At 36.2% G+C, this 26600-nt stretch overlaps 1 protein-coding gene across 5 annotated transcripts in view; it reads left to right on the forward strand.

Moving 5' to 3' along the window:
* FAM135A (family with sequence similarity 135 member A) overlaps positions 1-26600 on the forward strand; it is an 81457-nt gene that overhangs the window by 44910 nt on the left and 9947 nt on the right. For 4 of the 5 annotated variants that reach the window (XM_026844779.1, XM_026844783.1, XM_026844781.1 and 1 more), the window contains 8 exons: positions 2559-2632; positions 2935-3089; positions 3341-5657; positions 7716-7876; positions 10175-10266; positions 12291-12388; positions 17912-18063; positions 20041-20151. In XM_026844779.1, the coding sequence (XP_026700580.1) occupies positions 2559-2632; positions 2935-3089; positions 3341-5657; positions 7716-7876; positions 10175-10266; positions 12291-12388; positions 17912-18063; positions 20041-20151 (3160 nt within the window). The remainder of the gene's footprint in view (positions 1-2558; positions 2633-2934; positions 3090-3340; positions 5658-7715; positions 7877-10174; positions 10267-12290; positions 12389-17911; positions 18064-20040; positions 20152-26600) is intronic. The other variant, XR_003397994.1, reaches the window with a different exon arrangement.

Genomic DNA, 26600 nt, shown 5'->3' on the forward strand with positions numbered 1-26600 from the left:
CAATGATACCATGGAGTCAGCCCAAGTCAGTAGCACCAGCTGGTAGTCGTTCTGGTTCTGCAGAGCCTGTTTAACAGGATCCTAGCAAATGTGTTGGTCCTTCTGTAAGTTACGAACTGATTAAACATAATTAACTACTGTTGGTTTGAGGTTTTTCTCTCTCTTTAATATTGATTTATGTAGGCTTTCAGAGCTTGCTTTCAACTAGTTTTATACCGTTGCTATTATGCTAAGAGCTGTCTGCAGCTGGTAATCAGAGTTTTCTTCAGAAGCACTGGAATTACTTAAACAATTATGAATGGGATTTATTGTAAATTAAAAAAAAAAAAAGTCTTCCCTTTCTGTTTGAGAAAGTAGCAGAATTCTAAGGATCTGGTCTCCAAAAAAACTTCATGTGATAAAGGGATTGCTCACATCTGAAGTTAAAACCACCTTGCTTGCCCCCTGGAAAACAGCCTTATGCTCAGTCCTTGACTTGAACCACAAACATCTACAAATTGAACAATATTCCTGTTACTATTTTCTTTTCTGATACCTGATGGATTAGGATCTTTAATTCATCTTTAAATTGCTCAGTTTAGAACAGTAATCAGTCCACTTCATGATCAACTGCTCTAAAAATATAGTTTTTAACTTGTAGGATTGTCTCTAAGTCTGTTGTGTAACAGTGTTCTCCCTTTCTGGGGGAAAGGTTGAGGACTAGCTCTGACAATATCATGTACTTGGTGTTTTTAGAAAAGCCAGCTGGGAAAATGCAGAGAAGTACATAGGAACATAGATTCTAATCCCACATAATCACATAAACTCCTGACATAATTTCTGAAAGGAAAGCAGATACATATTCTGAGTGTGTGTCTGGTCACTGCTGGAAGTTGCATTTACAAGAAGGTATTGAATTTAGTATTTTGTCTTCAAAATGTTTTCTGTGACTATTCACAGATAATGTTATGATTGAGATTAATTTCATATAATACAGTATATTGAATTCTGGGAGTTTGGTACAGGACTTTCAACTTCTAGTGCAGGCCAGAAATTGGAGTTTTAATGGTTTTGGGTTGTTTTATTTTTTCTTAAGCACCTTGGAGCAATTTTTTTAAAAGTTTTTCTTTTATTAAAAGGAAAAAGAGTAAAAAATAGAATCTACAGAACATAAAACTTCATCCAAGTGGTACTCTAAAAGTATACTGGGGAGCATCAGGAAGGAAAACTAACTCTTCTGTAAGTGCACACAGTTTATGCACAGTTTTCCTAGTGCTATGTTAGTGCTCAGGGTGGACAGATAATGACTGCAGCTCTGAGTGAAGTGAGAGCTGAGGGACTGAACCAGGTCTGATGCCTGCTCTGCCAAATACACTGCAAACTCTGTCTGTCTGTTTGGGCAGTTAGATACTTATAAGGAAGACCCAGAGTATACTGAAGAAATAAAGGAGTAGGGGGCTAGGAAGTGGTTGGTAAATAAATGATTGATTAAGTAGACTAGCTGCATAAGTGGTTCTGTAAGTGAGATAGAAATTTTGTTTTGATATAAACAAACTTATATTTATGCCCAAGTTAATGCACAGGCAGTTGCCAACAGCCACTGTACAGCACATTCTCGTTTTTATACGTCTTGTTACAATAAACAAGATGCTCTCATACTGGATTGAATTGTACTTTTTTGGATGCAGGTAATGGAGCAGTTGCAAAACTAGAAGTTCTAAAAATGCATGTAGATTGTATTAATATTTTTATGTAATACTGGAAATGTGAGAAATCTCATCTTGCAAAACCTTAACTTTGGGGTTTCTAGATACTGCATTTTCAATACACTGATTATTTTTTATTTGTAGTAAATTGTTGTATAATTCACACTCTATTTCCACACTATGTATTTGATGATAAAAAAATATTCTCCCCATGTTATATAATACAATTTTAGTATTGTATGGTTTATTAACTTCAGGCATACAATTGTCTTGAATAAACTGCTTGTAATTAGCATACATTTTGTTATTGTCTTTGTCATTTGCAGCTGAAATCTTGACAAAATATTTTTTTGCACAGTAGTTTATTGTGGGCTAGTAAGTATTCATGGAAAGTCTGAAACACATACTGCTCTGTATTTTAAGACTGGAGAGTATCTAACGGGTTTCTGCTTCTGAATGTAATCCTCAAGCATATTCAGAGGTGTTGATCAGTCATTTCCTTTCTTCTCATTGAAATTTCTCAAAATATTCTCACTGAAATTTCTTGTAATATTTTTGTGTGTTCTTGTTTCAGGTGAGCCTGATTTGGATAATTGATTTCATGGTAATCAAATTTTCAGCTGGCAGTTGAATCAAATACAATTTCCCCCAGTCATCCAGTGTATAAGTTAAAATTCTCGTTTCAGTTGCTAGTCTTGCCTGTGGTATTCTGTGTCCTCCCACTCAGAATGAACATTAAAAAAAAAAAAACCAAAACAAAACTCGGTCTGTAAATACATACAAGTTAATAAGACGGCTGTGTAGGAATGCTGGTGGATTTTCAAAAATTGTATGTAATATAAAATAAGCTCTAACTTTATTTGGATCTTGCAGGTGCGCAGATTTGCAGAAGCATTCTTTTGTCTTGAGCATCCTAGGCAAGCTGCCCTTGCCTATCAAGAACTACAGTGAGTAGCCTTTTGAAGTGCACAGTATGTAACATGTCATACTATTATTCTGTAGCATATGTAGAAGTACTGTCTTGCAAAAATACTTATATAACAAGTTCAAGAGAAACTTATGTTCTAAATACAGATTTGAAGTTTTTTAATGGATATTATATAAGAAGTTATTAAATAACTATTAAAGCTATTAAATAACTAATTAGTAGAAGAGCTTTACTAAAGTGAATTAAGCTACTGCTAATTTCTGTTAATGTAAAAATAAACAGTTCTGTTTTTTTCATGTGGGACTACTTCCTTTTTTTCAGTGCTCAGAGTCATCTACAGATGTGTGCAGCTATCAAAAACACTTCCTTCTGCAGTTCTCTTCCACCCCTCCCTATTGAATGCAGTGAACTAGATGGAGATATGAACTCATTGCCCATAATCTTTGAAGATCGGTATTTAGATTCAATTACTGAAGGTAAACGCCTCACAGTACAGTTTTCTTTTTGAAGAAATGAGCAAAAAATATGTAAAACCTGAGTATTTTTCATTACACTTCTTGCTGGCTTTAAAGGAATACATTTATTTGCTAGGAAATGTTTCTTTAGTTTGAGTTTTGAAGATGTGTAAAGTTCTATAATTACTAGTGGTTTATAACTTCAGTTACCTGCATAATCTTGTTTTAAACAATCCTTTTTCTCCCCCCTCCCCTACTTTTTTTGGTGAAAGATCTGGATGTACCCTGGTTGGTAGTACAGAGTCTTCCAAGGTCAGAGTCCAATAAACTGGATAAATTTGAAGCTGAAGAAGGTTTTGTAGCTGGTTTTACTAGTCCGGAACTGAAAATAAGACCTGCAGGTGCCTCCAACCTTTGGCATTCAGAAAGTGAAAAGATGCTAACAAAAACATTGAAAGGGAAAAATGAAGATGCAAATAAATCCAAAGTTAAGGTTACTAAGCTCATGAAGACAATGAAACCTGAAAACACAAAAAAAGTTGTGAAACAGAACTCTAAGGACTCTGTGGTCCTAGTGGGCTATAAATGTTTGAAAAGTGCAACACTGGAAGATGCCTCTAGAAGCTCAGAAGGCAGGCCTTCATACAATGCTAACGACGGGCTGGACCCTGCATTAGGTGGATTTCCTTGTGATACAAAGACCTGCACCGGGCAAATAAGTCAAAGAGAACTTCCCTTTTTGCCATCTGGAACTGAGGAAAAGACTGCCAAGATTGAAGGTATCCAACCAGATCCGGGTAGCCTTGTGCACTGTGAAAATGTAGCTATTTTTGGTAGGCTTACTATCTCCCAGACAGGTTCTGGAACTATACAAGCAGATAGTGCTCTACAACCCAGAGGTACACTTGAGTGTTGTCATGGAGGTCAACCAGCTTCCTCAGGAGTCAGGACAATTGAGGTCAAACCAAGTAATAAGAATCCCTATGAAGGGGAAAAAGTAACTGTTCACATTGGATCATGGGCTGAGTTTCCACAAGATGGAGTGCAAGGAGAGAATTTGCAGACACCCAATATTCAGTCTTCAGAATCTGGAAATAAATTGAATTCAGGAGAACAGGAACCAGTGATTGAAAAGGAAGATGTCCACGAAAGAAACTTCCGACATACCAGTGACATCTTGACAAAAATGAAGAGTAATCAGCCTACTGTTTCTACAAAAGAAACTCAACTTTCTGCAAGTGGAGATATAACTAAATTACCAGATGTTAGTGTGACATATGCTTCTTCTAGGTTTTCAGATTCAGGTATAGAAAGTGAACCAAGTTCTTTTGCAACTCACCCCAACCCTGATCAGGTTTTCGAAAATGTTCAAGGCCAAAGTGCATACAATGGTGAGAGAGTATTTCCTCAGCTTTTACTAAAACCAGACTGTGCTGTAAAAAACACAATAGAAAGCCATTGCACTGAGAGTACTAGTGCTGTAAGTGAAATACAGTCATCCCTGACATCCATAAATTCTCTGCCTTCAGATGATGATGAGCTGTCACCTGATGAGAATTCAAAAATATCTATTGTACCTGAATGCCAGTTAAGTGACAGCAAAACGATACTGGATCTTGGGGCAATTGACCTGCCAAAATGTGCTGACAGTAAAAAATCAAACACCAATTTACAGCAACAGTGTGTTGTATTTTCAGGGCACTCAGATGACAAAACTCTGTCTATACATTCCTTGCTCTCAGGAACAAAAGATCTTTTACACTTAGTTGTTTCAGATGAGGGCACATCTACTGATGTGAAAAGTTACAGCCCACAGGCAGACCTTGGCACAACCTGCAAGGACTCTCAGGACCTTGAAAGGCATCTTAACACTACAAAAGAAACAGTTAATTTGCATTTGGAAATTACTTGTATGGGTGAGCCATCTGTCATTTCAGGTTCTTCATCTGTAAAGGCAGCGTATGAAGTTGAAAAAACAAAGGAAGGAAAACATAACGAGCCTTTAGAACTAAAGGAGACAACTGAAGAACTGTCAGTAGGTAAAAGTGAAACAGGTACAGATAATCCTTCTCCAACCAGTAGTACTGACATGGTAAAGCAAGGGCTTGTCGAAAACTATTTTGGCTCTCGAAGCAGCACAGATATTTCAGATATTTGGCCTACGGACAACAGCAATCCTGTTAGCCCTCAAAAGGAAGCATATGGAAAACAAATTATTTGCTCTTCCCAACAAGATGAGGAAGAAGAGGAGGATCAAGAAATGATTGAAAACGGGTATTATGAAGAATCAGACTATAGTATATTAGATGGAGCTTCCAGTGCTGACCAGGATCATGGCTCAGCAGAAGAGAGAGCCCAGAGATCTGAAAGGATTGATAGCGGGCATCTGCGAGACAGAAGGGCTATGCCTCCTGTCTGTACTCCTGGTTGTCTGTCTTTTCCTTCTTCTCTGAGAGACTCTCCTTGCAATGTTATCTGTTCTTCAAGGAAGAAATCTGATGCAATTACACAACAGCCAGGCAGCACATCCTACAGCTCAGCTTCATCTGTTTCCTGGTATGAAAGCTCCCCAAAACCTCAAATGTTAGCGTAAGTGATTGTTTTAAAACAAAGTTTTTTACTTTTAAAAATTATGTTAATACAGTATAAAATGGGAACAGAAGTGTCATTAGGCTCTAGAGTGCCCCCAGGACTGTGGCTTGTGAATTCTGTATGTTCAGGTAACATCACTTTTTAGATGTTCAGAGAGAAAGTATGTTAGCACTGAATTCCTTCTGTCAGTTATCTTGTAATTTCCTGTGGTTTGACAAACTCCAAGCAAAGCAGGATTTTTTTTTTTTTTTTTAATAATGGTCCTTCTTAAAAAATAATAATTCAGCTGAAAAAATTATGTCATAATTACTACTGAGCATAAAAATGGTGTTTTATGAAATGGAAGCTGTTAAAACAGCAAGCATAGGAAAATATGCTTTGCATTTAAAAACATAAAACCAAAACCATTCTGTAACTAGTTGTCCATCTAATTAGTTAAGTGAAGTAAATGTGCAGTGCAAGCCAAGATGACGGCCTTATTTTTCAATCTTAACGTCAAATATCCAAAATAAAACACCTCAGAGACCATACTGCTCTAAACTACACTGCAGTTTGAATACCAGGAAAGTCAAATGTAGAGGAACATCAGGGATCCCAGATTGCACCTCCTCTTGCTGTAAACATGGGAGTTTCCCTAATAACTCCCTGCTGCTGACTGAACATGGGAAGCAGCAGTTTAATGTGTTGTATTGGAAGTAAAACGTTGATATCAGAAAGAAGAAATCTTAGAAGAAACAAGAAGAATGCTAAGCAGGCAGAAGAGATAAAAGACCAAATAGTCAGTGGTATGTAGCTGAGAACAGGAGGAAGCGTTGAGCAGTGGTGGAGGAAAAGTTAGAAGTGGACAGAAAAATAGTTTCTTAAATACTGGAGAGTGGGTACTGGTGTGGAATGGGAGGGATGAAAAGCGGAGACTATTTATGGTGTTCTGTAACAAGAAAAGAAAGATAGAACTCTGAGTAAAATCAAGGACTTGTCCTTGGGGAAAGCAGAGTCTCCCAGAGTGTGGGATAACTGAGATTCCAGAGGGCATGATCTATGATCTGCTCCACAGAGAACCAACCTTGCTACATTCAGTTCAGAAAACATGCCTTGAGTACAAACTAAGTAACTTCTGCTGTAGAGTGATAAGACCAACTGCCTGCAGTGGTTTCTGTTTAGGCTGACTTCACTGAGGCTTGTTCTTGCCAGTTAGTGAGGAATGAGCTAAAGATAAAGCTGGGGGGAAGGCAGAGAACAAAAAGTAGAATGGGAGGAAAACAGTAAGCAGACGGATGGGATACAACATGACACTGTGAGGGATTGTGCAGAACAGACAGATTAAGGAGGGAAAGAAGCATAAGGAAGCACAAAGCTTGAAGTGCTGCAGGGAAACTGATAAGCAATTAATTATGTGGGAAGGTCATACACAAAATAATTAAGGGAAATGGAGGAACACAAGGAAGCATGTAGGCAAGCTCAGCTATTAGAAACTGTACAGTGTATTCCTTCATATAATATGTAAAAGACCAGAGGTCCAGATCTGGTTTCTTCTGAAGCAAGTATCAGTTATTCAGCCTACCAGAGGGACTTTCAGGTGAGCAGTTACAGCACTGGCTCCAGCTCTCTGCTGACCTAGGAAATAGGTTTTAAGTTTGGCAAGAATTATTAGAAGTCAGTGGAAATCTTTACCTTGATTTCTGATTCGTTGTAATTCCTGTAATATTATTACTGCATTTAAACAAAGCTGTTGCTTGCTCAAGGCCAGAACTAACCCAGAATCTCTGGTGATTTCAGAAATATTTCACACTTTGTAGAGATGTTCAAAGGAGAGAAGAGGGTAGAGCTTGGGGTATGGATTTTGTTACAGAGGAAAGGGGGCTGTAGGAAGCTGGAATAAAAATTATTTTGAGGAACTGACTTGTTCTGTGAAGATAGTGATTTCATAAATATTTTTTTTGTTGTATCAATTACATAGAAGACAAACTAAAAAGACAGTAGAAAACTGTATCTTAGGAGACCCTACATTTGCCTGGTAGTAGTAAATGTTATGTCATATATATGGTTTTGTTCCAGTTTCCTGCAGGCTAAAGAAGAATTGAAGCAACTTAAACTTCCTGGATTTATGTATAGTGATGTTTTCAAACTGGCTTCTTCAATACCTTATTTCAGTATGGAAGAGGATGACTGTTCAGAAGAAGGAATACATCTTATTGTCTGTGTCCATGGCCTAGATGGTAAGCTGGGAAATGGATACTGAGACAGCAGTTCACATTAGCAGTCAGGTTTAGCTTTTGTCATCTGAACAGAACACTTCTGAAATAGATTCACTGGAGGGAAATGGGAATTTGACATTTGAATGTATTTGAATTGTACTGCTGCATTTGACAATGTATTCCATGTTTCCATTAAGAATTTTATGTATGTTGTAGTTTAACCTCAGCTGCCAGCTAAGCAGCACCCAGCCACTCACTCACTCACCCCTGATGGGATGGGGAAGAGAATCAGAAGGGTAAAAGTGAGAAAACTCGTGGGTTAAGATAAAGGCAGTTTAATAGGTAAAGCAAAAGCACACAAGCAAAGCAAAAGAAGGAATTCATTCACCACTCCCCATCGGTAGGCAGGTGTTCATCCATCTCCAGGAAAGCAGGGCTCCATCATGTGTAACAGTTACTTGGGAAGACAAACACCCTAACTCTTAACATCCCCCACTTCCTTCTTCCCCCAGCTTTATATACTCAGCATGACATCGCATGGTATGGAATATCCCTTTGGTCAGTTGGGGTCACCTGTCCCAGCTGTGTCCCCTCCCAACTTCTTGTGCTGCACCCCCAGCTGCCTCACTCAGGGGGTGGTGTAAGAAGCAGAAAAGGCCTTAAGTGTGTAAGCACTGCTGAGCAGTAGTGAAAACATCCTTGTATTATCAACACTTTTCAGCACAAATCCAAAACATAGCTCCATCCTATGAAGAAAAGTAACTCTATTCCAGCTGAAACCAGCACAATGTAACATTTGTCTTTAGTAAACCTTTCATGCACATAAATCCATTTTATGCCATATTTCACATTAGATAGAACTTCCAGTTTTTTACATCATGTAAGTGTTTGTATTGTGGTAATAGAATTACTAACGAAACAGTTTTGTTTAGAATTTGTAATGCCACATTGTCAAGAATAAAACATGTATCTTGTTAGGAAAAAAAATAGTATATGTAAAATGCAGTCAAGTGTTTATAAGGTTCTAAAAGGTTAGATTACTGAATCACAGCACAGTTGAGGTTGGAAGGGATCTCTGGAGACTGTCTAGTCCATCTCCCCTGCTCAAAGCAGGGTCAGCTACAGGAGGTTGTCCAGGACCCAACCCCATTGGGGTTTTGAATATTTCCAAAACCAAAGACTCTACTATAGTACGAATGAGAAAATCTCTTGCTAACTGAAAGGATTGGAAAGTTTAAATAGCTTGAATAGATTCATCTTCTTTTAGTTCAAAGCATATATGCATATGAAGAAACAGTATTGCCTCTAGTTAAGATATTCATAGCTTTCTGCCATCAGAAAGCTTTTGTCATTTTTTTGAGAAGCTGCTTAAATAAACAGTGTAAGGAAACACAAGAGGGCAGTAGGGTAGAATAGTGGACTGGACCAACACTGCACGGCCACCTTGTTATTTTTTCAAATTCCCAAGTTAAAAATAAAATAAAAACAGCTTTTTTTTTCTTCCTCTGGACAGAAAACAGCCTTCATTAAGCACTTTTACAACAGAGTATTCCTTCTTACTAGCACAGATGTTCAAGTGTTATTGCGTGCCTAGAATTTACACAAAAATTAACGGCATAAAAACCTGTTGTTAAAAAACAAGTGTCTTTGAAGCCTTAGAAAAATCCATATAGTTAGAATTTTCTTAGGAAATGGCAAGTTCATTCAAGTTCTATTAATAACAACTATTAATAACAGATTTAAATAAAAATCATCTTCTCTATTAAAGGCAGAAAGGGTACTCTTTCTTCAAAAGCATACATGATCATTGATGCAGAGAAATCTTCAGGATGCTAGTTAAACTAGCATTTGTTGGCTTGGGAATCCATCTAAATGTATCTTTATCTGCTAACAGTCCACTCTGTCTTTTTATACTGTAAAAATGTTTATGCCCTTATGCTTTGCTCCTTCACTGAATTCTTTAAGCTAGCTCTGAGTTCTTTAATTGTCTTTTATCGAAATTAATCAGGTTTTCAAGACTGTAATGTTCACAGTGCTATGTATTTGTTCCATGCTAAGACAAAATCAAACATGACTTCCTAAATCCTTGCTTTTTAAAAACTGTATCTGCATTGAATGTCATTTTTATAGACTGTTTTGTTACTGCATTTGGCATTGCAGTTTATCTTCCTGAATCTTACTGAATTTTGATTAGAGCTGAGAATATCATTAGCTGTGTTTAAATATAAAGTTGTGCTGTAGGTTCATTTCAGTATTCTAAGTGCTTTTATTGCAAGTTAACATTGCAGTTTCTAACTCTTGATCGTTTTTCCTTTTAAGGTAACAGTGCAGATCTAAGACTAGTGAAGACTTACATTGAACTAGGGCTGCCTGGAGGAAGAATAGATTTTCTTATGTCCGAAAGGAATCAGGTATTTGCCAACAAAAAAAAGAATTTTTGTAAACCAATAAACAGTGTGCATCTTCAGACATGTTTATTTAATGGCACTACTGTGTTGCAGTTTACCACATTCTGTATCTTTTTACTGTATTCTCACAGAATCCATGATTTGATCTGTAGCTTTCATTAAAGTAATTACAAAGCCTAGTATGATATAAAGAGTAACTTCGGTTGCTTCCATTTTGTTGTGTGTACTGGTACCTCCTAAGTTCTCAGCATAATGTTAGGACTGTAGATAAAATACCCTCGATATTAGTGGTAAAAATGCTGATAGTGAGAACTGGTGTGGCAAGAAGGGAGATGTGTTATTTCACCAGATCTGAGAAATAGAAAATACCTGTCTCTTGTTCTTTTGTCCGTGCACTGTAAGATCCACATTATGACACTGAACCAGTATCAGATTACCTCTTGGTTAAACTTTTGTGAATGTTATTACTTTCAGATGAAGTAAACTGACAAAGCACGGAAGACGAATCGTTACTTTCTTTGTGTGTATTGCATATTGTAGCAGACATACTTCAGGGATATAATTAGAACAAAGAGTCTCTTCAGTGGCTCAGACCAAAGGTTCATTTAGTGCAGTAGCATTTTTCTGGTGATAGCTGCTGGGATGCTTTGCGAAACAGGCTGGACAGGCACTAAGCCATGCTTTCTCATTGTCTCTAGCCCTATAGGTTTTGGAAGTCAGCAGTTCTGAAACTTTCTAATTTGGGAATTCCACTGAGAGCACTGAGCCTAATAGCTACTGACGGACTTTTCTCCTTAACGTTGGCTGATTCTTTTTGAGTGTTTTCTAGTTTCCACAGCATACAGTTGAGATTAATTCTGTGGTTCATATACATTACTAATTCAGTTGCAAACAAGGAAATTTAAACAAATCCCCCTGCAGCTTGTTTTGGAAAAAAAAATAGTAATCACCCCCCATTTTCTGCTTCAGTTAATTAAGTATTTTATAAGCAAGTATAATTTCTCCCTCAGGAGGCAACTGAAGAGACTTAGTCCATTCAGTAGTTCTCAGGATCACATGCAAAACAATTTCTGGTCATCAATGATATCCTTCCCTGCCCATTTTGAAACTTCTTGTATTTTAAAATAGGATGATCAGAATTAGACAGGGAATTTAAGATGCTTGGGCACTATGGACTTACAAAATGCTTTATTGATATTTTCTGTTCTTTCCTTGCTTTCCTAACATAGCTGATTATATAGAACACAGATGTCTAGATTATTGTTTGCATATTTGTTTAGGGCTGTTTTTCCCTTTGTAACACTGTTTGCGTTTCTTGCCATTTTATTACCAGGCATGCAGTACTATAAGATTCTTCTGAAATTCTGGTCAGTTTTGACTATCCTGGATATCTGGTTTTGTCTACAAACACTGACATCTTATCTCCTCCTTCCTCTTCCCAGATCATTTATCAATATGTTGAACACTACAGATTTTAGCACAGATCCTTTGGAACTTGTGTTGAGAAGTTTTAGACAGCCTTTGCCTACCTTTTTTTAGATTTCGTACTGCTAATCATTGTAGAGAATCAGTTATGAACTGGGAATATGGCTTAAAGGATTTTTTGTTTGTTTGTTTTAAATAAGCAGTACTAATGTAGACTCTGCTGTTGCAGTAATTGTCTCATTTCTATTTCGTGGGCAGTGTGATTTAGTTCTGAATATGCAGTTTGGTCTTCTGTTTCGCTAGAGATAAGATTATGCATAGGGGAAAGCTTAGAAGTAAGGCTGGCTGTGTAACATTAAGATTTGTTTTGGTATATTAGAAGAAAGTCTTACAGTAAAATGTGTATCGCTTTATTCCATGTTATAAGAAAAAAAAACTTGAAAAAATTGCAATAGCTACAGTATTTTTATTCAAAGTTAATATGGATGTTTTTGTGTGCTGTTGATCAAAACATTGGGGAATAAGAATTCAGACTGAATGCAGAATGTATATTGCTGCATTAGAAAATACAGTTATTATTTTTTATTTCTTTTATTTTACAGAATGATACCTTTGCTGATTTTGATTCCATGACAGATCGCCTTTTAGATGAAATTATACAGTATATACAAATTTATAATCTAACCCTTTCAAAAATCAGGTAATATCTGTTCTATACTATTTATAGACATAAACTTAAAACTAGAGCCCTGTGTTGTTCTGAACTGTGATGCTCAGGAGCAGACCAAAAGAGAGATGGGAAAGAGAAAATCAGGGAGGGGGAGGAGTAGGGGAAAGGAAGACAAAGGAGAGAGAGGGAATTCCCATCTGAAAGAAGACTGAACAGTGTTGTAAGCTCATCTAGTCCTGTTGGTGGTTTTAGGGCAGAGTTAAGCACTGTACATTTAAGGAACTGCTCTCCTGTGTTTCCTCAGATCCTGCATGGTAGGGTTCTGCAGAAAAACATAGTATTTTGAGAAAGTCAAAGGAAACTGTAACAGTACTATGTCAAGATAAAGTTAGATTTCTTCTGATTTTATAGTTTCTTCACCAAATATGACAGAGCAGACTGTCTACCTTGTCATTCCTACAGGGAAATTCCATTTTATCTGTGATGTTGAGAGGCAGCTGCATGAAAAAAAAACATTCACCATTTTGACATTTTCTGAATGTTTCACCTGCTAAAAAAACAACTTTGCGTCTTAATAGAAGGCTCATCCCAGTCTATGCATGCCCTTTTCCTTTTTCTGCTACTTCCAGGGAATACCTGTTCCATTTATTTTCTCAAAGTAGGGTATATCATTTGGACACCTTACTAACTCAGCTGTGTTGCTGGAGTTAGCTCATTGATAGATGAAAGGAGCAAATTCAAGCCTGACTTCATCCATTTGCTTAGTCATCCTCAAATTATACATCTGGAAGGTTTTTTTGACTTCCTAGTCACATGCATTTCCGACGTTTCTGCATATTCATGTGTTTGGTAAGCCTTACTCAGCTACAGAAAACATCTAACATGTTTAAACATAATCTAACTTTTTAAACAAATGCTTCTATTTTGAGATAGGAAAGGTTTGACATGGTTAATTTTGTTTAAATCAATGATTTTAAAAAAGCCCTGTCTGATTGTATTTGTGTTACATAGACTCTATGTTAGCACCCTCAGTATGGGAGAGAGTTCCGTAGCCCAGCAGCACACGCTGGTATCTTCTCTCCCATGCTGTTGGTCTGAAGGCTGTAATGAGCAAACCAACCTAGTTACCTTCTCTTTGTTCGCATCTGAGAATTGAATTTTCATTTGCTTTTGGTTTGCTTCTCTCATCAGACTTTAAATTTGTAAATATTTTTTCAGTTTTATTTATTACTTGTCACCTGAAAAAGAAATTACCAGTTTTTATTTTAGTTTCCTTTTCAAGGTGTATACTTTTCTTTGGCCCTCGCAAAGCAGAATTCTCTGTCTTTCAACTTTAGCTTTTCTTACAAGAAAGTTAAACCTATCAGCAAATCCTGCAGCTTTTTTCCTGGTAGCTACCTGAGAGAGTGTTCAGAAAGAGATGTGCTTATATGCAAGTTCTTGAAGGGATGACCCAGGAAGCCCAGGAAAGTACTACTGAGAAATCCTCTGTTCAAATAGCCAATGTGTTCCCACCTCATTTTTGGCTGTCCCACGTAAGGAAAGAGGACTTTGTGCTAGCTAGCCATGCTCTCCTGAATGATGCTAGTTTCTCCTCATAAAATCTCCCTGTCTACTAAAGGAAGTGTTCTCTGTACAGCTGCTGCTCAATAGGTGAGTCAAATTAGAAATCGGTCTGCAGACCTGTGATGATTTTTGGATGGTAAAAAAGCTGACACCATTTTGTGTCAGAAATACCTGTTCAGTCCCTCTTTTACACTCAAGGTCATGTTACAGGCAAAAGGGAACACAGTATTCAGAGCTAAGAATTTATTGTTAGTCCAATTAGTGTTTTAGTAATCTAATTAAAAATGCAGCAAAAAAATTACTATTAGTCTGGTTACATTGCTACTAAAATTCATAGTCCAACTTAATGCAGAAAAGTCCCATTATTAATATGGCTGAAGTTGTTGTATAGAAACCTTCTAGTATCTTTTCTCAGGTGGTAGGCTCCCCTTCCAGCAGTTGTCTGAGTCCTAATATTGGTGGTTTCTATCTTCCGCAAGCAGTGGAACATCATCATCCTAGGGCTTCAGTGTGGAGAATGATGTTCGCAGTGGCAATTTCTGCCTCTTTGGCCTTGAGTCTGCCTGGATTTTTATTCCCCCCCTCCTCTGTTACTGCTAATACTGGCTTTCTTTTCTGAGTTGTGAGACTGTGCTTCTGCAGTGACCATTATAGACTGTTGAGGACCTCTGGCATATGATATGTGTGTCTGCACTCTTTTCTTTCACACTACTCTTTATTCTAGCGATACACAGTTAAGTCACACAGAATAACTGCTTGTTATTAATAGAAACTATAGTGAAACTAAACCATCTTTAGGCCTGACTTGTTACTTCGTTGCCAGACGATTGTTGTCACAGCTAAAACAAACTAAGATCAAGTCAGGCCAAGACAAGTTCAGAGGTTCTGCACTGTCAGGTCAAGCCTTGTGCCTTCTAGTAGCAGCAAAATCGTATCGGCTGTGCTACATTCTTGTGCTGAGATAAGAAAAGGCACTCCCTGTACCATCAGAACTCTGAGCCATACTACAGTGTCAACTTCAGTGAACCAGCATTTTTGATACTGCCAAAGCTAATAGCAGTAACTGCACCAGTACACTGCCCAACTTGTGCGTTGATCTCCTCTGAACAATATCCTTGTGCTCGCTACAAGTGTGTATCAAGCATGAACTGTATGCTTGATTCAAACCAACAGCAATGTGTCTTAGAAATCAAGTGTTTGGTAAGGAATCGCAGCATATTTAGGTTGAGGGGAGCTCTGGAGCAGTTCACCCACTCATCCAGGGCTAACTTCAAAGTTAATGCAACTTTGAAGCGAATCAAATTGCTTAGTCATAACCATTCAAGTTTTGATTATTTGTGAGGATGGAAACCTTTCCAGTCATCACATAGCTAGGAAATAAATTGCATACTCTTATAGTGTAGTTTCAGAAACTGTTTTCTTCATGTCAGATCTTAAATTTCTGATGACCTGTCTTGAACTTTAACTTCAGTTGGATTAATCTGCTTGTCATCCTCTTCCCTAAGTAACATTGATTCCTAAAAAAAGAAAGTAATTTTTAATGTTATGCATATATTAGAACATCTGTTCATTGTTTCAGCACCTTTTTGATTATGGCTTTGGCTTTTGATTTTTTTTTTTCCCATGAATTTTTATAGTTGGACAGGATTTTTTGTTTGTTAGCATAGAATAATGAGGTTTACTGTGTCTAATTTTCCAGTATGGTCTGAATTGGTAGACTTGTGCCATAAAGCGCATATAAATACTACAGTAGAATTCTGTTCCTTCAGTGTGTTAATGATACCTTGTATTCAAAAGATGGTAGTATTGCCACCTACTGTTCAGAAATGCATTGGTTTTGCAGAGCATCCCACAGTTTGCAGGTGTCTGAAACAATGAGTAGGATGGGTTATGCTTTTATCTTCAACTTGAAAACCCCTCAAAAAAGGGTTTTGACTTTTTTTCCCCTTCTGTTTTAATTTGAGCAAATCCTTAAACATATATCTATTAGCAAATAATATTAAAGGCTTATTATGTTAATTTGAACACAATATATTATTGTAACCTTTGTTATTTTTCTAATTCTTTCCAAATTAAGAACAAGTGTTTAATCTTTGAGGTACAGTTACATAGCTAATAGTGAGCACGTTTTTTTCCTCAAATAGAGGAAAAAGTTTTGCTTCAGGTGTGCCCATATTCTTGAGGATAATAAGATTGACTGATGGATCACTGTATTTTTTCCAGTGATGAAATGGTACTTTGTTATTGTACAACATAAGAGGTTTTCATCCTTTTATGATGTTTAGTAAATAGTGGATGAACTGTCAGGAGAACATCTCTGCTAATGTTCAGGTCGTCTTTAGAAAATAATCTCTTTTATTCAAGATATATCATACAGATCATCTTCAGGATAAACTCAATTTCTGTGGACATTTTCTTGTTCCTAAAGAAATCTATGCTTTTGTTTTTTTTGTGTGGACTTTAAGTTGTAGTTTGAGAGAATGGGTTTAAATTTTAGTATTCAAGAGAGTCAGAGCTCAGTATTTTGTTTTGAAAATGCAGTACAGTTGTGCTGACAGCACAGAGGATACATATCTTTCATTTCTAAATTAGTTTGGCAAACATAAGGTGCAGCAAAGAATTTCTGATATTGCAGCAATTTTGAAAATCTAGTATTAAAAGCAAATGTAAAGAATATACATATATGCTTAATCTGTGTGTTGGTAAGGAACAAATAGCCTGTTCTGTCACAGAAATGCATAATTATGTCAGCATTTAGAAATTCAGGGGTGGCCCTGCCATTCTATAACCTAGTGTTTAAACTTTTTCATTTAGCTTTAAATTGGCATTTTCAGAGTCAGTAATTCTTGCTTGGGAAGCAGTTAAACAGTCAAGTAGGTTTTTAGCACTGTATTTTACACAGATATTACTGTTAGTTCTGTTTTGACTATTTTTGTTGACAAATGTAGTCATGCAGAGCAAACGGGAATTATGATCTTCTGGGTGTAATGTTGTGGCACATACATGATCCAGCCATGATAGTTCTACTGTATATTTTGGGATGGTTGTGTCTCAGTGTCCTGAGATTACATTTGTAAAACAGGAAAGAACTTTCTCCTTCTCATTTTGTGAGTTTTGTCTCTATCATATCTTCTTTGAATCAGTGCCTAGGATGGTGTGATCCTTACCTCAGCAGAGATCTGTAGGCATAAGTGCATAATAACTAGAACTGCTTTATTTTGTACTGTCCCTTCTGAAGAAATGCTTTATATACAAACTTGTGAATACGACAGTAGGCACCTCTGATTAAGTAATAATTATTCTTAGCTACATGAAGCTACAGAGTCCCATCCATCTTTCCCCTAACTCACTTAACCAGGGAAACAACTAAATGTAATATTCTTGTGCAGGCAGATATTGTTCCGTTGCCTTACTCAGGCTGATTATCACTTATTTTGGTCCAACTACTAAGCAGATTTGAAATGTTGCTTCTGTTTTAAAATAATCTGATTCAGTTAAGTAATGGTTTTCCCCCTTATAGGAGTACTTTTGGAATCCTTCTCCACTAGGTTTTTTCAGTAGCTCTCACACCTTTACCATATTAAATGCTATCATATGCCAAAGTAGTGATTTATTCAGCCATGCACAGCTCCTGAAATATTTTCTGTATACTTGGTGCTAAGGGAAATACACCCAGAAGTAACCTTGGGTTTGGGTGGGAGATACTGGTGGAAGGATAGCTTTTTATCACTAAATTCAAAAACAACGTATAAAATAATTCTAGACAAGCTCAGAACATGTTTGTAATGAGTTTGTGCAGCTTGGGAGATACAGACAAGCTGTGTTTTCTGTGTGACGTAAAATTCAGGCTTCTGAAGGGAAACGTTTCATTAATTTTTTCCTGTGCTCTTTCAGCATTTTATGACAACAGTTTTATTTTTCTCTGTTTAAAAGAACAAAATTATTGCCATCAAATTCTATGTTATACTGTTTTCTCTTTTTAAACAGCTTTATTGGACACTCACTCGGTAATTTAATAATCCGTTCAGTGCTCACAAGACCTCGATTTAAATATTACCTCAACAAGCTTCATACCTTCCTGTCTCTCTCTGGACCACATCTTGGTACCCTCTACAACAGCAGTGCTCTTGTTAATACAGGTAAAGTATTATTTTCAGTAGTATGAGTTTAGGGGAGATTTTGTCTTGGAAATGCATCTAGCAGTTTCATGTGGGGTGCACATTTCTGCATTAATTTATGAGAAAGTGTATGCTTCACTGTCATAAGAGAGAAGGGTTATAAAGTATTAATAGAAGGATGTGCAAGAAATGTTTGACATAAGTATTTTCCAGTATGTTTGATTCAGGCTTTCTGTACACCGTAAAGAAATTCCGGTTTTAATCTGTTGAGCTCAATTTATTATCAGCTGAATTTTAATATACTTAATCTCCAAAACAAATAGGAAAGATGTATTAAATTAATTCTGAACTACTAGTAATGTCTTTTCTCTCTCAAATATCTTACAACTTTACAACTTGCAGTATTTTTCTGCAGATGCGTTTGTACCTTACGAATGTCTGTTTTTCTAGAGATTAAATGTAGCTCTAGGAGAACTTGCAGAAACTGCTTACTTTTGAAATAAATGTTAGAAGATATTTTCAGATAGCATAAAATTTTAAAAGGAAAACCTTTGAAATTACCACCTACCTTGGAGAGCCCAGAATGAGTAACACTTATTTTCCCTAAACATGCTAATTATTCTCTTTTTAAAAAACACTCTAAAAATCATGAATTACTTTTGTTTAGGGCCATTTTACTTATTGATTGCTGTATTATTTTGTTTCATTAAAAATGAGGGGCAAAACCTTTTAACCTACATGTGCTGAGCTTAAAAGAAGTGGACAGGAATTGCTGGCTAGGTAAAGTTATTTCTGGAGTTTATAGAAGCAGAGGGAAGATGAGAGCTCTTTGAATTTGGTTGAAATGGCACCATTTATAGCCCTCAATACACTACCAGTGAGGTTCACTTCAGGATTAAGACATCTACAATACAATTCACTGTGGGTGCCTACTGGCCGTTTAAACTAGTGTACCTGTAGACAGTTTCTTCCAAGTATTCTAATCTGTAACTGAATAGCACCTAAATCACCCCAAAGTGTTAGCATTATTTTGCTTTTAGGAATTGCAGTTTTCCAGGGTACAAAGAGGCAGGGCTGTTTGCTTGTTTATATCATCACCAGCAAATGACTTCCAGTTAACTAAGGTTAAAGCTATCAAAGTATAATCCAGAATGCATTCACTGATAAACTAAGGATTTTTGGAGTATTTAATCTCTTGCATAGTTGAAGACTGTACCCAATGTCCTTTTCATATAATAATCTTCCTCTACATTTCAAACTCCTTACGAGTTTGGAAAATACCAAGATAATAATAAGTAACGCATATTGAAACCTAAATTACTATATTGCATGAATAATACACTTATGACCTTCAATAAATTCCTTAAGTAAAAGATAAATATTTCCTTGTGGGTTGAATCGACACATTCTTGAGTCTTGGTTGCTTCCTTTTCTTTTGCTTGTCAAGGGAGATAAGATTTTCTGAAAGGCTAGTTAGCCAGATAGCTTTGTTCATGGACTAATAGAGAGTACAGCATCACAGAAAACATAATACTATGACTTTCCTCCCAGAAAATTTTGCTTCCTTTATTCAAGTTATATTTAAGGAATTCATTGGTTCTATAAAGTTATTTTTAGAAATCTAAGAAGTAACACTTGTTGTTTAGGGCTACATATTTCAGCATCAAAATGTTCTACTATTCTGTAAACTATTAAAGTAGAGTTTGTATATTGCCTTGTGGCTAACTTATGAACAAATTTTCACTTTTTGTAAGTGAAGTTATTTTTATCCAGAAAGGCATATACATCAGTGGAGATAATGGTCTTCACGCTTTGTTTCATAAAGATAGGAAAGAATAATGAACAAAAATTTTAAATGTTTCTGGGTTTGACAATGCTGACCTGAAAAATTAACATCTGAGGAGCAAAATACATGGACTTCACATACTTTTGCTTATATTTAATTAGTTTTCATATTTTATTGTGGATCTATTACTCATGTTGTACCTAACAATGCAGGACTGTGGTTTATGCAGAAGTGGAAGAAGTCTGGTTCTTTATTGCAATTGACATGTCGAGACCATTCAGATCCACGACAGACGTTCTTATACAAACTTAGTAAAAAAGCAGGTAAGCGTTGTTAATACTTGCTGTCTTTTAAAGGCCACTCTATATAAATGTGAATAGGAAACCTAAAAAAACACTCCTTCCAACAAGCTCTTGTTTCAGTTTATTGAAGCGTTGCTTTGGCTTTAGTTCAAGTAAACAGTAAACCATTTTTGTTGCAGTGGTGGACCATTGGTTTGAGACTTTGCTTCCTAATTAAAGATCAGAAGCTCTGAGTACAGCCACTATATTGTGAGATGTGAATAGACAGATACATATATATCTATCTATATCTCGCAGTACATATATATATATATCAGCTTCTTCTTGAGCCACTGAAGCTAGTGATTTCAGTATGATGAGTCAAGTACATGTACATTAATTTAGTATTACCTGTTTCTGTATCTGTCTTTCTTACCTATTCTATAAATGTAATATTCCTCAAAGTTTTTGCAAACTAGTCTTTTATTACCTCATTAAGATGGTCAAGGAAAACAGAAACTCATTTTGATAAAGGAAGAAGTTCTACTTAGCATAATAGCTAAAAACCAGATTATATTATTCGTACAATATCATTCATACAACTTTCTCTGATCTGAGTATTTCAACTGTTGGCTGAGAGTCAGTTTTGCCAGTGGATAAGATGAGAGTTGGGGCATAGTTTCCATTAAGCATTATAAAAGTTATTCAGGATTCATCTGACAGGTATTCCTAAATGTGCATTAGCCAAGTAATTGTGGAGCCAGAAATGCTCATGGTTTTGTGAAAAATCTAGGCACGTTTCTCCATCAAAATATTTGTAGGTTGTCATGTCTGAAATTTTGTTGAGAAAAAAGTGGTACAAAGTCATGAGCAAAGGTAAGGGCAGGAAAAGACAGACATCTAGCTCTTGTCATGTTCCAATATAATACGTAACAGGACTTAGAAGAAGCAGAAAGGAGTAATGAGCAAGAAGAAAAAGCATGGATAAGATATGAATGCTGATCAAAAACTTAGTTTAGAAAAACTTGGTATTTTCTTCCCCCTTTTGTTCAACATCTACTATTACAAAGTGATTTATTTTGTTGATAACATGATATTTAAGGCTGAACAGATATTTAAAGATGAACTGCAAAATTAAAAGTTATTGGAAAAACTAGACCACCATCAACTGAAGAGCTCTCAGTGTAGCTTTGCAGTCTCTTGAAAATAAATATTTGATCCTAAACAGAAGTTATGAGCTTCTGAGAAGCTTCTGAGTAAGACTGTGGAACCTGTGTTACAGAAATAACACAGATTGATTAATCAGTTGGCTTTAAAGAGTTTTGTATTCTTTGTTTTTATGTATAGATCTCTCAACATGACTAGATACACTGTTATTTGAGTATAGCTGTCTATTTTAGAAACATGTTTTCTTATGACAGACCTCTACCTGACAGGCTTTTTGAAAGAGCTGGATAGCATTAAGAGTCATGACATGCGTTTCAGACTCTACTCCCCATAAACTGTAGAAGGACCCTAAAAGTCTTAGAGCTCAGTTTCTTTTTTCTACCTTCTTAATGAAGATATGGAAGGAGCTGTATCTTGGGCTGCAGCCTCATACACCATCTTGTTTGCAGGTCCTTCAGTGGTATGAGGGAGAAGGAAAGGTTGGGGAGAAGGAGAAAGAGATGTGAAAGTTTGGTAATTTTATTTAAGGAGAAAAGAAAGCAAGCTTTAAGCTTCCCTGAAAGAGAATTAAGAAAGTTTTCCTTTGAGGGGTGAGTTAGCATAATGTATGTACACTGTAGGTGTTGGTGTCAATTTTAACTGTTGATATCTGTACAAGGCATGCTTCTGTCCTGCCATCTCTTTGTTCATTCGGTGGGCATACAGTATTGGCTGTGTTTGACTCTCAAACACCAGATGAGAGGAGTTTGGGATTCCCCTAACTGTACAGTTTCTCTTCAGATTTTCTATACAGAGAATTTGCATACTGTTCTATACTGGGATTCTAAACGTAAGTGTTTCTAGAAACTACTTTATCCCAGGCTACATGCCAGAGATTAACAGCATTGAGAAGTATAGCCTTAATTTTGCAACTTCTGTGGATTCTTCTAATCCTACAGAAAAATAGGAGTCTAAGATGCAGAAACTTCTTTTGCTTTTTAATGTGGTGTCTTCTTCAGATGCTGGTTTTACATCTGGGAAAATCCCTAAGGTGACAAAACTTGCTACTATTTCAACTCTGCTGTGGTCTAGTTGGTTTCTAGATCATCCCTAAAACTGGCTGTGGATCCAGCAGGTGATGTTTTGAGGGTCTAGGTCTCAGCCACACTGTTGTACGGCGATTTGTGGCTTAAGGTCTCAAATTTGTTAGAAAACAGCTTTTAGGCATATCATCTTGTTGCTTAACCCCAAAATGCATGAAGTTCCTACTTTCTATCAGTCATCACAGGTGAAAGTACAGTTGAGTATCTCCTCTTCCACCTTTTAAAAGAAGCTCCATTAAGTACTGATGCTTAGTGCTGTGCAGGAACAAGAGATCTTTGCTCATATCTGCTCTCCGTTTTGAATCCTGGAGCAGCACCAGTTAGCACCAGATATTCTGGAAGCATGAACACATTTCTGATAACTCCTTTCAGTGCTGCTTGTCACAGCAACACATCTAGGAATGACAAACATTTTTACCAATCTTGCTTTTTTCCTCCAAATTCTGGGGCCTTGTTGGACTTCATGGGTGGACATCATCGCAGACTCTTTGATCTCATAGTCAGAAGCAGCACCAGTTAGTTTCTCTTCCACTCCCTAAATTTTTTGACTCTCTCTTCCCAGAGATTTCTCTGAAAACAATCTGTTCTGGAAAGAGCTTTAATGCTGAGGGCTTACAAAATATTCTATCAGGAGAAACAGGTTTTGTATGTGTCATGGCAAAAAGAAGAATTGTGAGTCTTCTGAGCATATGCAAAATGCTCATCTAACAATAGTTTAAGACTTTAAAAGAACCTTTACAACTGAAAAATGAAACTGAAAAATGATAAATATACCATTAATAAGTCCCTCTCATCTATATCATGCAACTCTTGCTTTGTGCAGTGTCAGTCAGTCATTACTTGCTGAAGTTGTAGTTACTCAGAACTCTTTTCAGTTTCTTTAAGTTCTCTACCTTAGTTTTCCTTTACTATAAAAATCTCTTGATAGGATTTTTCTAAAGCAGCCAGTAAGAAACAAATAGGTTTTCCTAACAGTTACAGTTGTTATTCTGCTGCTATTTGTGTATTGTATTTCATCCTTTGATAGGAGTGAATTACAGTTATCCAGTTCTGAGATAAAAGCCGAAATTTTGATGTATATATGGTTCATACTCAAGCAGTAGATGCTTATTTTTAGTTGTGATCTGATTAATTTTTGTTTGTTTTAAAAATTGCTGGTATCAACTCAAGTTTTTTATTTACCAGAAAACTTGGTGTAAATTAAGTAATATATATTATATATAAAATATTATAATATATATAATATATATATTTTCTATATAATGAATCACTGGAATAGTGATTCATCTAAATGATAAAACTTGCATTACAAAGTTGTTGTTACCATTAGTGTTGTTAGTATCCTTAAATTAAAAATGAACATGTTCACCAAAACATAAGTATCTGTGATTTAGATAGAATGTGTTCATTGCATTGCTCTTTCAGAAGTATATCTAGTTAAGAGTTTGTCTGCAGAATTTCCTCAGGTCTGGTATTAAAGATACAGTTAGCTCTCATAACTCTGGGAACATTTCAGTTTCATTTGCAATTAATTTGTCAAGGTAGAATGACAGATAACTTATTTTAACAATTGTCTTTATCTGTTTCTGGTGATACAAATAGGAACAGATTCCTAAAACTGTAAATGCCTTTTGAAATGATTACTTGAATAAATTACAGTAAATTACAAGTAATGATGATGGTTAACTAAGTGTTTGCTTTTCGAAGCCTCTCTTTTTCTATAGCATTGTATGTGGTTTGTCTGTCAACTAGTTTTGCCTTTATGTACTTAATGGAGTGTTGCAGTTGTAGAATGTTTTTTTAAAAAGTCTGGTACAACTCTCATTGCCCTGCTGTCAAGTTTGTTAAAGCAGGAAGAGTGAACTTAAAAAGTTATGTTGTGAAAGCAACCTTAAAAAGCCCACTTTTATATTATATTCAAGCTTAAGAATTATGAAAACAAAATAACTTTTCAGGCCATCTAATAGGTTACTCCATGAAAATAAATCTTTATATCTGAGAACAGTAGCAGGTAGTGGGAAGAAATTGAGACTTAAATATTTGCCATTTCTGATTGGATTGTTAAAAAAATCTGGTTGCTTTCTTTCTGGGCTTGACTACTCAAAATTCTAGTATGTTAGATTGATTTTGTCTCTTAAAGTTACCATCATTGCTAATTGTTGATAAGGAGCAAAATCTGACCTTATTTGCTTATAAGGAACAAAAGACTATAGGATTATTTATTCAAAATGAAGACAGTTAATGTTAGTTCTTGAATTTTAAGTACTTCAACTGGTCACTATATATTGGCAGTTGAGGGATTTATACGTGTTCAATACAAACACAACTGTAGTTGCACAGGTGAAAAAACACATTAAAATTTCTGCATGTGTAAATAGTGTTTCCTGTTGTAGTATTGTGGATTCAACAAAAAATAAGAGTTTATTTGTTCGAAATTAACTTGATAAGAATATTTTTTTAGACACAAAAATCAAAAATATATAGTCATCTATTTTCTAACTGCTTGGCTTTTAGACATTAGTGTGGTCATTCCACTTAGCGAAAATTAGTACTTTTTGTAACTGAACAGTTGCCATTTGCCATACAACTTGCAAAATGGTGATTATGCAGACCTGTTCTTAAAGGAATGAGCTAAGTGTTATTTGAAATCAGTGTGTGAATGAGTTGTGCAGCATAGCACCATGTAGGGGATTCAGTGACAAGTTCTGGAATTTGCACAGCTTCTGTTTTCTGCTTCCACTTAATCTATTGGTTATGCTTCAGTATTTCCTACAAGCGATAACTGCACCTTCATGTTTAGTTTCTAACATCAAATGTAAAAATGAGCTAGCTTATAAAATTGCAACTTTTTTGGCACATCACCAAAATAATAATAATCAGAAGGTTTTTTTCTTTTAAGAGATCAAGGAAGGATATGCATTTGATCAGTGTATTCAAATACATAATTGATTCTAGTTGGAGCACATGGTAATTTTCATCTGTGGAAGCAGAAAGCAGTAGCTTCAGTGAAACTGAAGATGCTTTCAAGTGTAACTTGAGCAGTGTCCCACGCACTTTTCTCAGCTTTTCTAATTCCACTTTTTTTAATGCAAGACAAACAAGAGAAGCTCTTTTTTTTTTTTTTCCCTGTCCAATTGGAGTATTCTGTTTCTTTCTTTATTTACATTTTTCATAAAAATAAACAAACTCCAGGGAGTCCAAGAAAATACACTGTAAATTAATTGATTTGTAGCCATTGCCACCCAACGAATCTGCACTTTCCTGTTCATGGTACTTCAAATGGTCATTTTTTTAATGGGTTCGGAGACCTGCCTTACATGTTAAGAAATCAGCAGTGAGAGGAAAATGGTTTCATTTATATGTAGGCTGGTTTTCATGTTCTGATGGTCTAAGAAAAATGTCAGCGACATGTAACTTTTGGCTTTAGTTTGGTTTCAGACAAGATTTTTGTGTGTGAATACCTTGTATAGAATGCCAATACAATGGTCAGTACAAGTATTAAAAACAAAGAGTCTAGTTCATTAGTTGGTCTTTACCTGCAGAAACATGAGCTTGTCAGTCATCTGAAACAACATTAATTGAAGACCTGGAAGTAGATCCCGATTTGATTATAAATTGCAGTTGATCAGTTGGAATTAAGGACTTGGTGAGTAGACTGACTCCAAAACTTTGGACAGAACATGTTTTTCTATATTGAATAACAATGTGTGTCAGAATCATGGCCTGCTGAGACTGACTTCTGTAAAGCAAACCTCAAAATACTATTTTCTGTCCCAGTTATGAATTGTTTGCTCACTGGTGGGAGTGCTTCCTGCAACAAACTTTGGACCTGCAAGTTTTTTGACCTCAGCTTTAGTTCTGAACTTTTTTTAAGTCCCATTTCTCTGCCAGAATTTGCTCACATTAGCACTCAGGAATGCATTCAGAAGCAAATCTCTTCATGATGACTGTTTACTCCGTAACACAATGAATCAGCTTTAGCAGCCAACGCACGTTGCATCCACAGGACCAGACTAGAGCTAGTCCAAAGTAAGCTGTCCTGAAAATGGGCATTATGATGGATGATGGATTCTTAATACAAACGGGTGTGCTCTACAGTTTTGTTCCTCTTATGCCACAAAGTTCACAAATGTGGCTGTATGGCATAATCTCTTCCAGGATGTTTTTGTGCTTACATAGGTAGGCTTAGATTCATATGTCTTAATACTTCCACAGGTCTTGATTAGCAGAATTCTAGTGTGC

This window comes from Athene cunicularia (assembly GCF_003259725.1).
Source record: "Athene cunicularia isolate RWA chromosome 3 unlocalized genomic scaffold, athCun1 chr3_part1, whole genome shotgun sequence".
NCBI lineage: Eukaryota > Metazoa > Chordata > Aves > Strigiformes > Strigidae > Athene > Athene cunicularia.